The sequence below is a fragment of the Dermacentor variabilis genome, chromosome 6 (assembly GCF_050947875.1).
Source record: "Dermacentor variabilis isolate Ectoservices chromosome 6, ASM5094787v1, whole genome shotgun sequence".
Classification (NCBI taxonomy): Eukaryota; Metazoa; Arthropoda; class Arachnida; order Ixodida; family Ixodidae; genus Dermacentor; species Dermacentor variabilis.
In genome coordinates, this window is record NC_134573.1 from 114450967 (window position 1) to 114469090 (window position 18124).

The window sequence follows — 18124 nt, forward strand, 5'->3', positions numbered from 1 at the left end:
ACCTCACGCCGAAAGGCGTATATGGTGCGGAGTAGGCCAGAGTACTTTTGAAAAAGGCTGTACATAATGTTCGGAGCGTGGGCCGAGACAAGATGGCTCATAGCGTAGAAAGTGTAAACTTTTTAGAGGGCAATATGTGTTGTGATTATATCTACATCGTCCATTCTTCTATGTATGATTTCTTGCTGCCTTTCAGCTCCCGCTGTATGGCTGCGGTAGCTTGAATATATTGGGATCTCGTCGGAGGAGTCAACCTCCATAATTCCGAGTAAGTCTGCAACCGCTCTCTCAAGATAAGCATAAAATTTTTATTGTCGGGCGTACGCTGGCTGCAAGTTGGCGCTCCGAAGTGAGCGCGAGGCTTCCACGGTCGTCCCTACGGCTTCCAGCTGGGGTCGAAGTTCTTGCGGAGTCCCTGCCAGCAGGTGTAGTACTCCTTGTCGAGCGCCTGCGACTCGTGCTCAGCCCACGGCGTGACCGCCATGCTGAGAGAGCTCTCGAACATGAAGGCCTGCGAGTAGTAAACGAGCGTTACTCAATTACGTCATGCTATATTGATTTCTGACATTAAAATTTGAGGGCGGTTGTGGACAAGTACCACATCGCGGTGCCGGATGAAAGCATATTAAATGTGTGTGAGTGTGCGCGCGCGTGTGCGTGTGTGTGTCTGTTGTATCAATTAGAGGGCCTCGTAGGTCGGAATATTATTAGCAAAGCCCTCCATTACCGTAATTGCGTATTAGGCAGATGGTGCTCCTTGATGTCCGTCAAAAGTTTAGAAAATACGCCCACACGGACTCCGTTACCGACAGCACTTATTGCGCCCTTGCCGGGAAACGCAAACTTCGTTTGCGCATGTTAGCTTTTGCTACTTTGTTGAGTAATAAACTTGTTTCTTAGTAACTAGCTTTGTTGCATACAACTGAAACCGCGCATCCTTTGTACAGCACGTCTCGGTAATGTCCTTGTATAGTGATATTACGCATTTACTGTGCGTGTGGCTTGTTAGTTAGATTTATTATCATTATTGACGTAACTTTCACATGTACAGGTGATGGTCTCTGCGTTAATGCAGATGGAAGGGATCGGCGCGGGACGATGCGGACTGAAACGATGATCTTCTTGAGAGATAATCGGAAAACATTTTAAAGAAACAAATTCTTCTAGGAAATAATAAATATGTGACTTCGGTTTCAGTAGTTATTTCGAGTTATTTTCAGTACTAACAACAAATAAAGAAAGTATCTTGAATGGCGAATAAAAAAAAGATGTCATGACGCTGCAGCAACACCATTTTCTTAGTGTCTTTTTTAATGAATGAATGAATGAATGAATGAATGAATGAATGAATGAATGAATGAATGAATGAATGAATGAATGAATGAATGTGAGGTTTTACGTGCCAAAACCACGATTTCATTATGAGGCACACCGTAGTTGGGGACTCCGGATTAATTTGGAACAACAGGGCATCTTTAACGTGCCCCCAATGCGCGGGACACGGACTTTCTTTTATTTTTTTGCATTTCGCCCCTTGGAACTTCGGTTTCTCCTATCTTCATGTTTTGGGTCCTGTGGTACAAGGTTCCCATTGGCTGAAGCGCCACGGATTTATCCTTGCTTTCTGTTTCTTCTGATTGATTGATTGATTGATTGATTGATTGATTGATTGATTGATTGATTGATTGATTGATTGATTGATTGATTGATTGATTGATTGATTGACACGAACGCTGACACAACAAACCCACTATGTCGCCGGCTTCTCTACGACGTTCAGTTGTTAAATGAACGAACAATGATCACAGGTGAAGCTATATTCCTTCGGCTATTCAGAAGTTGCCTTGCATGAAAGCGACATGTAGAATGCCAGAGAACGGCACCAAGCATTCGAACTCTGGCTTTCTGATACCGCTTGGCGCAAGCACCATGATGCGACGAAACTGTGGCCATCTAGCGTGCGCTGTGCGAGACACGGTGGGGCTCCTATATCGTCCGTTCCTTCTCGTCCCTGTCTGTTTCTAATGCGCGTAGTTTCCCATTAAGGATCACTGCAAGGAACTCTGGTGCGGAAATCGCACTGCTAACGCAGGAACGATGGTCAGCACGCGTGTGTTTCATCTCCGTTGTAGCTTCAAACTACCTTATGTCGTTATTTGTTATTTATTACTTTTTATCTATATTTCCAAGCACTCGTGGCTTTCTAAACGCCGCCGTTCAATGAGCCTCTGTGAACACGCGCAACCATTGCGGACTGTCGCATTTATAACGCAATATCTCATACACAACGATCAATTTGCAAAGTCGCGAAGTATACAGTTTCAGGCCAGAAGGACAAAGTTTATAGCCACACTTTTGTATAATGCTCGTCATTTCCATGTTAGCTGTACCGGCATACTTAACCTCTCCAACGAATACTAGCGCCAAATTTTCTTCTAGTGCTTTCTTGTACGATGCTCTACGCGGTTGCGCTTCCGTTATTCCCCGTGATCCAGTAACGAAGGAGCTGCAGTGGGAACAATAAAGTTTCCTACAGAATTTTCTACGATTTCCTACAGGTGCCATAGTGTCTACGAGAGCTACAAGCACCGCAGTCCAGCCATCATGAGAACGATGAGCTGTACACGAATTTGCCAACAAGCTTCGTCTTTCTGGCTTCAAACGGCTTTGCGACTCCTGGAACGGATCGTTTTCGACGATATCGCGTTGTAAATGCAACAACTCGCAACATGCGTTCATGCGAGCGGGGACTTTCTCGCCTTCGCATGTTTAGAAAACTGCCATTTCTCGGAAGGAATTTCAGAAAGATAAAGCGTAACGGATAATTTTCGCAAGCATTCCGGAAGCCACAAGCACGAATATCAGACAAATTTACGGACTAACCATCGTTGCCACGGCAACTGAACAACCGCAGTGCCAGAGTTCCCTCTAGTGACTTTTGTAGGAAAATTTCACTGGGAGCCTGTGGCTAGGCGTGGCCTTCCCGAACTCCTATTCATTCCGCATTGGAATGGCCGACAGCCCTACTTGCGACACCTGCGCCTGCGAGGAGACGATTGAGCACCTCCCCTGTGACTGTCCCCGTCACAAAGTGCCAAGAAAAATGCTCGTGACCGCGCTCGAAAAACTGGACAATCGCCCCTTTACAAAGAAAAAAGCTATAGGACACTGGTCCAGACGAGCTTCGGCACTCAAGGCCTTAAGGGCTTTGCTGAAGTTTTTAAAGACATGCGAATTGTGCGACAGTCTTTGAGTGCGCGTAGTATTGCGTTACTGTGAATTTTCCGGTTTCCTTTTTTTTCCTCTTCTTCTTTCTCCTTTTATTTTTTTTACCCCTTTCCCCAGCAAAGCGTAGCCAGCCGGTACTTACACTGGCTAACTTCCCTGTCTTTCCTCCCCTTTTTCTCCCCCCCCCCCTCACTGGGAGAAGGTGCTGATCAAGTAGGTCGGCCTCCTGCATGAACTGAGCGCTACAAAGTGAATGTAGCAGCTGCCTGCCTGTACGTAGTGAGCGAAGTGGTAGAAAACTATATTGGAGCGCCAACGGACCTGGTTAATAGCACACTTATGTACCGCGTGATATTGCAGAGAGCCCTGTTCTTTCTATATGCTGTTCGCTGTTGTTTGGAGTCGGACTGCTGCTACGATCTGTTGGGAACTCGGCGCTGACGCCCGTGGTTGTACCTGGGTCGCAAGCCCCAAGGGTAGCGTTGGCCTGGCGGCCTGGGGTACAACTGGAAGCATCCGAAGGTCCCGGCAAAGCATGAGTCGACTGGTAACAACAAAACAACTTGTTTATTTTAACATCGCAAAGAGTTGGCGGTCAGGTTGACCGAAGTAGAGAGACGGGAGAGCACTTCACTCAACAGAAGAAATCGGAGCCCTCCTTTTGGCGTCCGGGGGCAGCTGTTTTTATACTCTCGCAGTTGAGGGCAAGAAGGAACCCCTCAAAAGACGAGCACGTGAATGTACAATGGGCTAATGGTGACGCACACTGTCGTAGCGATGCCGTAGCACCATGTCGAGCACGATCTCGTAGCACCCTGTCGAGCACGATCTCGTAGCACCCTGTTGTAGCGCTGCCGGTCGGGCACAATGACTGTAATGAGAGGATGGTCCCTGCTTTGGCATCGCCTGTTTCGGGCACAATGACTGGAATGAGAGGATGATCCCTGCTTTGGCATCGCCTGTTTCGGGCACAATGGCTGTAATGAGGGGACGATCCCTGCTTTGGCATCGCCTGTTTCGGGCACAATGACTGGAATGCGAGGGTGATCCTTTGCGGTCGCATCGCCGCAGTCGCGCCTGGAAACACCTGGCGATGAGTGTTGCGGCGACGACGATCGGGCCAAAATGTCTGCCGCCCTGCCGCAGTCGCGCCGGCAAAACCACGTGTCGCAGGCGAAACGCAACAGACCGCCCCGCCGGGGGAAGGAGATCCCGATGGACAGGGGACTGCATCCGCTGGCCGGAGGGATGTCGCTCGATGATGCTCATAACCGAAGTCGGGCGTCCCTCGACGTTTCTTGAGCGCAGCGCACAGAGAAGGCCTCGTTCTCTCGTTCAGGTTCGCACGGGACACTGCAAAGTGACTTCGGGAGAGTTCACATTTTTGTTCTCGTTCCCGGCAAGCGTTAGAACTACGCTGAAACTCAACCGCTCAGTCCGCAAGCACGGCACAACCCTCACTAAGCCCTGCCAGGCTCTTTCCCCTTTTTATACCACTGCCTAGTTCCTTACAGTAGTCTAGCATCACTCAGAACGCGTCCACAAATTGAAAAATTGCACTAGAAAGCATATCATCACTTTGAAACACTAAACAAAAGCAATATGTTAAAGAAAAATCCTGCCTCAGGAAGAAAAACATCAGTAACCAACAATTTTGAGGCTGATTCCTACGTTAGGGGCTTCGACTTAAGCCATCGGCGTTACCGTTGAGACTCCCCTTTTTGTAACGCACCTCAAAGGAATATTGTTGTAAAGCGAGGCTCCAGCGCAGGAGGCGGCCATTTTTGGGAGAGATGGTCTGCAGCCATTGGAGAGGGCAGTGATCCGTCTCAATGATAAACCTCGAGCCGGCTAGATAGCATGACAATTTCTGAACGGCCCACACGAGACACGCACACTCTTTCTCGGTGGCGCTATACGCCTGCTCACGACTGGTCAGCTTACGACTAGCATACAGGACGGGGTGTTCTACTTCTCCATTTTCCCGTTGGCAAAATACAACGCCCATGCCTCGCTCACTAGCATCGCACTGAACAATGAACCCTTTTGTATAGTCTGGCGATCGTAGCACAGGCTGGCTTGTTAGGGCACTCTTTAGGGCGCTAAAAGCTCTTTCCTTTGTCTCGTCCCAGACGACTGTTTGAGGCTCTGTCTTTCTTAGAGCATCCGTCAGGGGAGCCGCGATATCAGAGTACCTAGGGATGTACCTCTGATAGTAGCCGGCGACACCCAAGAACGACCGAATATCGGTCTTTGTGCGCGGTTGCGGAAAGTCTCGCACAGCGGCCACTTTTATTTCAGAGGGGCGGCGACGACCCTGACCAATCACGTGACCGAGGTAGACAACCTCGGCCTGTGCTAACTGGCACTTAGGAGCCTTGACTGTCAAGCCCGCTTCGCGCAGGCGGGTTAGCACTGCCCGCAAGTGTGCCATATGCTCAGACCAGGATGCGGAGAATATCGCTACGTCGTCTAGATACGGTAAAGCGAATTCTTGCTGTCCCCGCAACACTTTATCCATGAGGCTTGAAAAACAGTATGGCGCGTTCTTCAAACCAAAACTCAACACTTTAGGACGGAATGTTCCCATTGGTGAAATGAACGCCGCATACCTACTAGCCTCTTCTGTAAGTGGAACCTGCCAATAACCCCTGACAAGATCTAGGGTGGAAATAAACTGAGCGCTACTAACTTTCTCAAGGCGCTCCTCGATGTTAGGGATCGGATAAATTTGATCCTTAGTGATGGAATTAAGCCTGCGGTAGTCGACGCAAGGACGAGGTTCCTTGCCCGGTACCTCAACTAAAATCAAAGGGGAGGTATAATCACTCTCACCTGCCTCAATAACACCGAGCTGTAGCATTTTCTTTACCTCAGCCTCCATAATATCGCTCTGGCGGGGTGACACCCGATACGCCTTGGATCGTACTGGCTCTGGGGAGGTAAGTTCTATATCATGAGTAAGTACAGAAGTCCTACCAGGCCTCTCAGAGAACAGACCTTGAAACTCTTGTAATAGCTGGTGTAGTTCGGTTTTCTGCTCGGGCGACAGCGGTGCTTTACTGATAAGGTCACTAATGACTTGACCGGTGTCTTCCCTGTTCGTCACTGAGCCTAGTCCTGGAAGCTCGACCGGAAGCTCTTCAGGAACGTTTATCATCATGCACACCACTGCTTCCCTTTGTCTATAAGGTTTGAGCAGATTACAGTGGTAAACTTGCTGTGCTTTCCGCTTTCCTGGCAGACTTACCACGTAGTTAACGTCCGACAGTTTCTGAACAATTCGTGCTGGGCCCTCCCACTGCACGTCTAGTTTGTTGTTTAGCGATGTGCGCAATATCATGACCTCATCGCCAACCTCAAAACGACGGGCCCTGGCTGTCCGATCATAATAAACCTTGGCCCTCTGCTGGGCCTTTGTCATTGCTTCACCTGACAACTCCTGTGCCCTTCTTAAGCGTTCGAGGAGCTTAAGCACGTACTCCACCACGACTGGGTCGTCGCCCCTACCTTCCCACGATTCTCGAAGCATGCGAAGCGGAGATCGAAGCGAGCGACCGTACACCAGTTCAGCTGGCGAAAACCCTGTAGCCGCATGCGGCGCGGTTCTTAACGCAAACATCACCCCAGGCAGACACAGCTCCCAGTCAGTTCGATGTTCAAAACACAACGCTCTCAACACGCGCTTCATGACGGAGTGGAGCTTCTCAACGGAATTCGACTGTGGGTGGTACACTGAGCTGTGTAACAGCTTTACCCCACACCTTTCGAGAAAAGTTGTCGTCAAAGCGCTAGTAAACACTGTGCCCTGATCTGATTGGATTTCCGCAGGAAAACCAACTCGCGCAAATATGGACAGTAGTGCATTAACTATCTCAACTGAGCTGAGTTCTTTAAGCGGCACTGCTTCAGGGAACTTTGTCGCTGGGCAGATCACAGTCAAAATGTGTCTGTACCCCGTGGCTGTTACCGGCAGAGGTCCCACAGTATCAATAACGAGCCGTCTAAAAGGCTCCGTAATGATAGGTACCAATTTCAACGGCGCCCTCGATTTGTCCCCTGGTTTGCCCACCCGCTGACAAGTGTCACATGTCCTCACGAAATGGTCTGCGTCCCGAAAACACCCTGGCCAATAGTACTCTTGCAAGAGACGGTCCTTAGTTTTCTTAACTCCTAGGTGTCCGGACCACGAACCCCCATGCGACAAGCGCAACAGATCCTGACGATAGCATTGAGGCACGACCAGCTGATCGAACTCCACTCCTCTGCGGTCTAGATACTTCCGGTACAGGACTCCACCTCTTTCCACAAAACGCGCAGTTTTCCTGGCGATACCTTCTTTGACATTGCAGCGTATGTTTTCTAGGCTACCATCCTTTTTTTGCTCGGCTATCAAAGCCGACCGGCTGACTTTTAGCAACCTATCAAGTCCGTCTGACGTAGGCGCGATGAGCAAATCAGTAGATAGCTCTTCTAACTTTCCCGTGTCGGGCGTTTCCTCTCCAGTATCTGGCGCCTTTAACGTTACAGACTCAAGTTTATTCAGTTCGGGCGTGCTCGGAATATCAGCTTGCTGCGCCTCTGACCCTCTTTCGTTGTTTGATAACGTCGGCCCCGCAACCACCGCCTTTGCAGCGAGCTCCCGAACCTTCGATCTGGTTAATGCCTGAACACTAGCTTCACCAAACAAAAGCCCCTTCTCGCGCAGGAGGTGATCGGACCTGTTTGAAAATAGGTACGGGTACTGGGGTGGCAGCATAGATGACACTGCCGCCTCTGTCTCAAGCGCTCCGAAAGGTCCTTCAATAAGCACCTTTGCTACTGGCAGACACACGCTATGAGCTTCCACGGCTTGCTTGATCCACGCGCACTCGCCCGTGAACATATGGGGTTCTACGTAAGATGGGTGAACTACATCCATCGTAGCTGCGGAATCGCGAAGCACTCGGCACTCTTTCCCGTTCACGAGGAGGTCTCGCATGTAAGGCTCGAGAAGCTTCATGTTCTCGTCAGTGCTGCCTATTGAAAAAAACACAACTTTTGGTGTTGTTTCCGGACACTGCGCCGAAAAGTGACCCGGCTTCTGGCACGTATAACACACGCCCGCTCGCCTCATCTCGAACCGCTTTCTGCGTTTGGCTGCCGCCGTCTCTTTACGTTTGGTCGGACTGCTTTCGCTCGCATCCGCACTACGCGTGTCCCCCTTTAATCTCATGGGCGTGAACTTCGGCCTCTCAAACTTCGAGCCAAATTCACCCTTTTGACCGTCCTTAGCTCCGCGAGCTCGACGCGTCACAAACTCCTCGGCTAGCTCAGCGGCTCTAGCCACCGTACTCACGTCTGGCCTATCCAAGACCCAGTATCGCACGTTCTCCGGTAACCGACTATAAAACTGTTCTAGCCCGAAGCACTGCAGAACTTTATCGTGGTCACCAAACGCTTTCTCTTCTTTGAGCCACTCCTGCATGTTCGACATAAGCCTATACGCAAACTCTGTATATGACTCACTTTTGCCTTTCTCATTTTCCCGAAACTTCCGACGGAACGCCTCCGCAGACAGCCGGTACTTTTTTAGCAGACTCGATTTTACTTTGTCGAAATCCTCTGCTTCCTCTCTATCCAAGCGAGCGACTACGTCGGCCGCCTCGCCGGGTAACAAAGTGAGCAAGCGCTGTGGCCACGTTTCCCGAGAGAACCCCTGCTTCTCGCACGTTCGCTCAAAGTTAACCAGGAACAAACCAATGTCCTCTCCAAGCTTAAACGGCCGCATCAGGTCAGTCATTTTGAACAATACTCGTTCTCCTGCACCGTGTGCCTGACTTCCATTACGAGCGCGTTCCATCTCTACCTCGAGACGCTTCATTTCCAAAGCGTGTTCGCGCTCTTCTTTTTCTTTCTGTTCTTTAAGTTCACGCTCTTCTTTTTCTTTCTGTTCTTTAAGTTCGCGCTCCTGTCTTTTTGACCTCTCCTCAATAGTCTCAAGGCATTCCGACAGCTCGTCATCCTCAGCCTCTAACTCAAGAATAGCCTTTAGCAGTTCAGGTTTTCTTAGTTTGTCTGAGACATCCAGACCCAACTCTCTTGCAAGCTCCAACAATTTCGGTTTGCGCAACGACTTCAAATCCATGGCTGCTCTGAATGCTGCTTTCTCTACTGCTTACTATTGTCTTGCCGCAAACTAACCCGGCAGCAACGACAACCACAATTACCAGCTCTGTTTCTGACACTAACAAAAGCCTGGCAAAGCTCAGAAGAAGAAAGTCCCGCACTCACCAAACCTCGCAGCCAAGAGTCCAGCGCAGTCGTTCCGCTGCAGGCAACCAGTCATCACACAGGGCTCGTTGCACTGCTCCCGGATCGTCGTTGAGCTGCTCAGCATACCGTCAACTGCATCTCTTCGCTGCTGGCCTCCGTTGTCGCGATCTCACCGCTGGCAGACAGTTGTTTGAAGTCGGAGGCGATCTCACCGCTGCCAACCAGATGTTTGGAGTCGGACTGCTGCTACGATCTGTTGGGAACTCGGCGCTGACGCCCGTGGTTGTACCTGGGTCGCAAGCCCCAAGGGTAGCGTTGGCCTGGCGGCCTGGGGTACAACTGGAAGCATCCGAAGGTCCCGGCAAAGCATGAGTCGACTGGTAACAACAAAACAACTTGTTTATTTTAACATCGCAAAGAGTTGGCGGTCAGGTTGACCGAAGTAGAGAGACGGGAGAGCACTTCACTCAACAGAAGAAATCGGAGCCCTCCTTTTGGCGTCCGGGGGCAGCTGTTTTTATACTCTCGCAGTTGAGGGCAAGAAGGAACCCCTCAAAAGACGAGCACGTGAATGTACAATGGGCTAATGGTGACGCACACTGTCGTAGCGATGCCGTAGCACCATGTCGAGCACGATCTCGTAGCACCCTGTCGAGCACGATCTCGTAGCACCCTGTTGTAGCGCTGCCGGTCGGGCACAATGACTGTAATGAGAGGATGGTCCCTGCTTTGGCATCGCCTGTTTCGGGCACAATGGCTGTAATGAGGGGACGATCCCTGCTTTGGCATCGCCTGTTTCGGGCACAATGACTGGAATGCGAGGGTGATCCTTTGCGGTCGCATCGCCGCAGTCGCGCCTGGAAACACCTGGCGATGAGTGTTGCGGCGACGACGATCGGGCCAAAATGTCTGCCGCCCTGCCGCAGTCGCGCCGGCAAAACCACGTGTCGCAGGCGAAACGCAACACTGTGCGGCTTTTAGCGGCTACGGTGATTCTGACGTACTAATACGGATACGACGAAGGCTAAAATAAGCGTTTGCGCGAGCTCGAACGACGTGCAATGTGCGCCAACAGCAGACGCCCTATTCTGTGCATATTCATAATCGACGAGCTCGTGCTTGCGTGCGTGGTTTGTCATCGCAACGATGATTCGCGCTTTTCGGAAAGGGGTTCTCGAGTGAAAGGGACTCGAGTTTAATCTGTAAGTCCAAGATGTCCGCGGCCTCATGGAAGGTAAAATGTATCTCGTAATGCTCAAGCAAACGGTACTCTTTAGACTAAAGCGAAGAAGTTCGGCCGATATTTACTGAACATTTCCGTTTATGCACGGCGACTGATAGTCGAGTGATAGCACCCACGTAATGTAAGCATAACAACTCTTGTTGACGGGTAAACAAGAACGAAGAAATTATTAAATTCTGTAGTTTTTAACGTGCCAGAACTACGCTATAATTACGAGGCATGCCGTAGTGAAGGACTCCGGAATAATTTTGACCACCTGAGGTTCTTTAACATGCACCCAATGCACGGTACGTGGGTGTTGTTGCATTTCGCCTTCATCAAATTGCGGCCACCGCGGCCAGGATTCGACCCCACGCCCTCGGGCTTGGCAGCTCAACGACAAAACCGTTAGGTCACCACGGCGGGTAAGAGCGAAAAAAGGCAGGACATATTTTTTGTGCGTCTGCGTTGAAGTCATAATGTATTCACTGCGTTACGTCACCGAATCAAGGAACGATGCTTCGTACTCAGGTCATTCAGTATATAAATCCCGAAACAACTTTTGGGTCAAAAGTTAGGTACAAGGACATTCAAAAACAGGACCAAGATTTATAATCATAATAGTTATCGCAATCATCAGCCTATTTTATGTCCACTGTATAGGATGCCTCTCGCAACAATCTCTAATTAACCCTTTGTTGCATCAGCAGAATACATTATTATACCTGCATATTATCTCATCTCAGCACACCACCTAGTTTTCTCCCGTCCTCTGCTGCGCTTTCCGCACCTTAGCACCCGTTCGATTACTCTAATAATCCACCGGTTATCTGGTCTGCTAACCACATAACCTGCTTAACTCCCACGTCTTCGTCTTAATCTAAACTATAATATTAAATTTCCCGGCATCGCTTTTTCTACAGTAATTTACCTCTAAAGTTTGTTATCAATTTCCTCCTCCGTAGGTTAACGCTTCTAAATTTCTTCTCATGCACTGATCAGAAAGATACCGATCAACTGCCGTTCGTTATTTCGGGATGCGTGCACCCAATAAGCGGTACACGAGCGTTCTTGCATTCCACCCTCCTCGGAACACTGCCTTCGCGTCCGATATCGAGACCGCGACCTCGAACTCAGCAGCGCAACACCATATAACCCCTGGCCTACCGTGATAGGTATGCAGTAATCTTTGTGAGGAACCGTGTGCACTGGAGCGGTTTTCTAAGCCTTGTGGGAAAGATGTGTTCAGTGTGCGAGTGGTTGCGCCATCTGCATACACAGCGTTGTTGTTGTTTTTCTTTCATATGCTCCATACAAGCGTGTAAAAATTAAAGATATTCGAATAGGGAAATTTTCTGACCGAATCAAACGCCAATATTCGAGAAAAACGACCTCCAAATATCGAATCTAATACTTTCTTTCTCGTTCCTAAACAAAGTGAAACATGAAGTTTTGCGCGAAGCCCGTCTGGTGAAAAAAATATGAGGCTTATGCATATTTGTCAGACATGTGCGCGTAATAGCGTTCGCAATCAGGCATCCGACAACTCGGGAGCTTCTGAATGAGCAACGACTGATTTCAGTTATCTGGAGCACCAGAACAAAGTCAGTAACGAAACAAGGGAACAGCACCTCAGCCAGCAGATGCGCGCACAGTGCTCGTTGAAGTTGAGAAGTGTGATGCTATACAGCAGATAATTGCGCGTTGTACTAAAGCGGTTTAAACATGATGAAACTGGCCATATAACAAATCGAAACAACAAATACGTATGTAGGCTACCTAAAAAGCGAGGTCTTCTTGTTGGACGACAGAAAATTATCTATCTGAATTTATGTGCCCCTTGCGTTCACTAAGTAACGTGGTGCCTCGGCTCGAAGAACCGCAGCTTTCCCATACAGCGGAAGCATTTCTGAACGGTCCTCACTTCCATCGTTCTCACTCCCTCGCTGCTCAATTATGCGAAAAAAATGAATATTCGACAGTTTCAAACAGCAGGTTTCCGAATGGAATGCAAATATAATAGCAGAGACTATTCGATGCGTATTCTAAATTTCGAATCTGCGCTCACCCTTGTCGAAAACGCAGTCGAGAGCAGTACGGAACTGTTCTCGTTTTGCGTGTTACCTTTTTTTTTTCAATCATGGCTATTGGTTCGTGCTCGAAAGGAAGAATTGTCCGCAGTCTCACAGAGACAATTTTTTGACGATGAAATTATTCTCGCATTGAAAATGCGGACGTTGAGTTACCCGTGCACGCTCAATTCCGCGATGCGAAATTGGCTCGTATAACCAAAAACAAGGCGTGTAAATGTGAGCCCTACTTGTTTACTGCGTGGCGCCAAAGGTCGTATCAGAATTTGAAGGTGTTTCCTGTGTGAACGGGGAAGATACTTCACGGGAACGAACGTTTTCGTTCCTGCATATAAAGGGCCTTCAAGTTATTGCAAGGGTGATTTATGCGCGCTTTATCGGACACAAATTTTGGGAGCAAATATACTCAACAAATACATAATAAACAGAATCCTCAATTAAGTTTTCTAATTTACCGATTGTGGTACATGTTTATATAAAAACTTGAAGACAGTCGTGTTCGAAGACCTATCAATCTTGTTTAACACTTCCAGAACACTTCTGTGTCCAGATATCCATCACCAAACTTCACACCGTGTACGCTAAGTTCTCAGGCGGCCAGTCGTTCGCTTGTAGTGTGCCTTCGGACTTGTATCGCGGGCTTTAGTGCTATCTGTTTGAGGTTTCAGTAGACTAAGAAATGGACGCCCCGCCGGACCAGAGGTGCATCCACAGGGCATGGCTTCGGCCAAGCGTCAATTTGTGGGCAACCTGCTATCGGAGTAACTGTTGAGAGCCGGGAGACCGCGAGGAGGGAGTCTTGGCACAGAGACGAAACTATCAATTGACGTAGCTTATTCTTGATAGGAGGCCAGTCTAGAAGCCGGACAGAGCTTATTCGTGTTCCTAGGATGATAGCAGTGGCGCTAAGTCTAGAAACGGGCTGGCAAAAACAGGACTAGCTTCCTCCTCTCCCACCGCTGCGTCACGTGGGTAATACGTTTCCGTGTCGAGATTGCCGCCACTGAGTTCGAACTTAGCGCACTAAGCGCCAAATTTCATTATGAATGTCTCGAAACAAAAATACTGTGGAAGTGTAAAAAAATTGAAATAATTGTCTTCAATTATAACTGTCTTCGAGTTTCTAATGTAGAAATATATCATAATTGAGATACTTGAAAAGTATTAATTGTCCATTTTGTGGTAATTACGCATTTATTGTATTTGTTTGTTCACGAAAAGCCTGTCCCACAAAGCGCATAAATCACCCGCGGAATAAGAACTTGCGCAGCTATCATAATCGTAATTTCTTTTCTTGATATAACCGGTACCGAACGTATTCGAAGTTACGCTGGGCTCAAGTCTAAGCCAGTCCTCCAAATTAATCTGGTCAGAAGGTGAAAGTTAAAAAAAAAAGCACTTTCCAGGAAGGCAAGCCGTCCAAGCCAACAGTGAACGACAACAGTCACGACAGGACAAAGAGACGTGCATTACCAATCTCCATAGCCGATCATGCACTTGCCCCGGCTACTTTAGGCAGTAATGTACTGACATCATGTGCTTGATGCCATCAAAATTTGAAGAAGAAAAAGTTACTGTTCCCGCATTGCGCGAATGCAATGCGGTCACAATGGCGTACCATTACAGTGAGTCACAGTGCTGTGCAGTTGTGGCAACGGATACCAATGGCTTCAGCAGTACTGTCTTTTGGCGCGGGCGTTAGCGGCGTGCCATTTCTTTTTCAGTTCCGAAGACTCGTGACGAAACCCTTGAATATAAGCCGACCTGGGGGTTTCATAACTCATGTTAACAAATCAAAACTATCAGCCTATAGATTAGAATTAATACGGTAGTTAAACTGTGAAGGCGCTGTACAAGATGAGGGCCTTCATGACGAAGGCTTAGATGGCCTTCATCGTGAGAAAGGTGACACTTCTTAGTGAGTACCTAGTGAGTCATGGGTACTTACTAATAGCGCTTCCGTTTTGAGTCACAACTGAAGTGGAATAGCCATATGCAGGTTGCTTCCTTCCTACGTCTCGATCCTAGAGACTGTATTACGGAAGCGTTTCAGTACTGCATGTCATCTAGGGCTGTTAAGGCAGCCTTTTGCTATCTGTAACCACCATTTTCGCGGCACCACAGTCGATCCACATATATACGCGTGAAAATGATTGCGCGAATGCATTCCGCGTTTTATGACCGATTTTCTGACGTCATCGCACACAAAAATTGAGAAATTGTTACCCTAACAGAGGCTGACATGGCGGTACCCGTGTATCGGAAATAAAGTCGTCTATACTCACCATGCACTCGTCTCCGATGCGCTGCGGCGCCAGCTTGGCCTTGGAGGCCTGCTCGAAACAGTCCACGTCTGGGCCGTGAGGTGTCATCATGCTGTGCAGGCTAGCGCCACCACACTGGAAGCCCGTCTCCTGTGGACGCAAACAGAATGAAAATAGGGCTTCAACACTTACGCCAGCCAGCGTTCGCGTGCACCGTGGAAGCTTGCACCGTAGAAGTGCCTGAGTGCACAGGGGTCACTAGGAAAGGAACATCATGTGCAGTGCCAGTAAATCTGGGACTAAGGAGCTAGTAGGGGTGGGTCACACTAGCGAGGGTGAAGATTCTACGATCCTGAAAAGATGGTAATCTTCCTCAAGAACAGAATAAGAGCCGCCTTATACACCTCCTCAAACCTGGCAAGCATCCTCTAGAGCTAATGTCATCATGGATGACATTAGCAATAGGGCAACAGTGAATTCGAAGACCAACCCTGGCGTCTGGGTAAACTTCGTATCGTTCCAGGTACCACTCAAGTCTGGCGAGGACTGGGTGGTATTCTATACCGCCCAATCGCACTGGCTAGTTACGTAGGGCAGGTGATGGAACGACTGATCCTCGTGAGACTTGAATGGTACCTGGAATGCTACGAAGTTCACCCAGACGCCACGGCTGGTCTTCGAAATCACTGTTGCTCTAACGACTATGTCTTCCATCTGGCCACTTACGTTGAACATCACATGACTGTGTAAACAATTATATGTCGCCATCCTCGTTGTATAAAAGGAGCGTATGACAATGTTGCTCACGACGCCATACTTGAGGTTCTCGAACTAGTTGTTCTCGGCGGTCGAGTTCATCCTTGGACACGCAGTTACTTACACATATACGATATTTATTGACACCGAAGACGGTCCCATTTATGGACACAACACGTGCAGCAGAGTTCATCAAGGTTGTGTATCAGGCAACGCACTCTACAAGCTTGTACTCATTGCCCTCATGTAACGGCTATCAGATGCGGTCAAGTTGTCAATGTGCGCCGATGATATCTGCATGTGTGCAACTGGTGTGACGTGTCTTAGGTTGCGTGCGAGGCTTCAAAAAGGTGCGATTTCAATAGCAATGTATACAAGCGAATAAGGGCTCAATATCGCGCAAGAAAAATGTGCACTGTACGTGTTTCTCCTACGTCCCGACGTAGGTTCTCTCACGTTAGGAAGCGCATACTTTTAGGGGTAATTATTCATTGTGACCCTGTTTTGGGTCCCTGTGTGGCCCACCTGACTAAGCACCTGACGGCCCACATCTTATTTGTTCACATACCTTCCGGAAGCCTTCTGTGAAGAGGGCTTCTGTACAGAAGCCGAACGTCTGAACAGTTTTTTAACTTATCCTTTTTTAGTCGGTGTTTTCACTATTTCTTTCGTTCAACGTGCTCCCTCTCGACCAGAAGAGACATCGTCAAATTAACCATTGCACGGGGTACTTTTGTCCGAGAAGGCTATTTCTCGGATATTTGCGAAGCAGCGTTCCAGTGCTGACCAATACTTGCAGAACTAAACTCCGTACAATCTAAACGGGCTCAGGCCCAGACGCTTAGGGTTTTTCTTGGGTGATATCAAACGATGCTGGTGCGTTCGTGAAAGGTACGAGCTCTCTACGTTGACAACACCACCAAGAAAAATTAAAAGACGAAAGCCAACTGTAGAAAGAAGCATCGACGCGTATTGAGAACAGCCGCAAGGGGCCCCAATGCTAATTTGCAGACTTCCACAATACGATTCCCCTTACCTCCATGTCGTCGCTTTGGAACGCTAAATAACTCGTTACAAAATGAATTGTGGCGTTTAACGTCCCAATGCTGCACATTGGGTTATGAGGGACACCGTAACGGGGTACTCCGAGTTAATTTTGACTACTCGATGTTTTTTTTTATTTATTCTGGCGCACTGAAGCACGATGCATAAGCGTTCTTGCAGTCAGGCCCCCATCGGAATATGGCCACAGTGGGCGGGAATTGAACCCTCGACCCCGTGCTACGCAGCAGAACGACGTATCCACTAAGCCAGCGCGGGAGGTATGAATGCTTGATTTCGTTTTTGATTTGAACATTTAAACAAACTCTCAGCAAAGCAAAACGAGAAAGAGCGCCTACCTTGGCTTCATACTTGCCCGTGATGAGACCCATGAACTCGCTCATACAGTTGCCTGGGTATAGAGGACAGGAAAGCGCAAACTGTGCAAACATGTCTTACTCGATTGTCTCTCATGAAGTAAATAATAGAGAAACATTTAGGCGAAATGGGAGCATGAGAACCATTCTTACAAGAGCTGGAGCTGTTAGCCTAAAGCCATATGCGTGGCATGCTATTTCAGGTGAATAGGGTAAAAAATATAATGCTAATAAAATGTCAAAGATAAAGAACATAGAAGTAAAGAATATCGAAACTGAAAAAAAAACTGAATGAACATTAATTTATGAAAGAAGGAAAGAAACAACCAAGAAAAAGAAACACGCTGCAATCAGAGAGATACGCGAAGCAAAGTCCTCTTTGACGTGAGAAAATGCCAAAAGGACCTTTGTCGGGCGAGAACCGCTTCCCAAAGACCTGAAAACATTAATATGTAAATATTTTTGTTTCACTCATGATATAGGGTCGCTAAGCCCACGAGAAGATAATGCTGAGTTTCAAAAATTCCTCAATAGCTAATTTAGGACAGCTTTAGCGCGAAAATGATCAGCCATGCAAGAACGAGAAGAAAGGAGTTTAACCGAGGGGCCCGATGTTTATTAATCATATCATGAGAAGCCGACAAACAAAGACACTAAGGAAACCACAGGGAAAATTACTTGTACTTATTAATTGAATAAAAGAAGTGATAAATTAATGGCATTAAAAGTGGATAAAAAAAACAACTTGGCGCAGGTTGGCAACGATGCCCACGTGTTCGCATTGCGCGTGCGATCGGGTAATTACAAATGCGAATTTCCCTACTTAAAGGCACGTAAAAACGCAGAATTGCTCGTATAGGATAACTGATTAACGTTAATGAAAATTTGCCG

General features: G+C 48.1%; 1 protein-coding gene across 1 annotated transcript in view; it reads right to left on the reverse strand.

Annotated features, from left to right (window-relative positions):
* Nucleotides 1–286: 286 nt before the first annotated feature.
* hgo (homogentisate 1,2-dioxygenase) overlaps nt 287–18124 on the reverse strand; it is a 68139-nt gene continuing 50301 nt past the window's right edge. Inside the window, exons 13-15 of the mRNA XM_075695519.1 lie at nt 17216–17268; nt 15081–15209; nt 287–511 (exon numbers count right to left, since the gene is read on the reverse strand). Of these exons, the coding sequence (XP_075551634.1) occupies nt 377–511; nt 15081–15209; nt 17216–17268 (317 nt within the window). The 3' untranslated portion in view covers nt 287–376. The remainder of the gene's footprint in view (nt 512–15080; nt 15210–17215; nt 17269–18124) is intronic.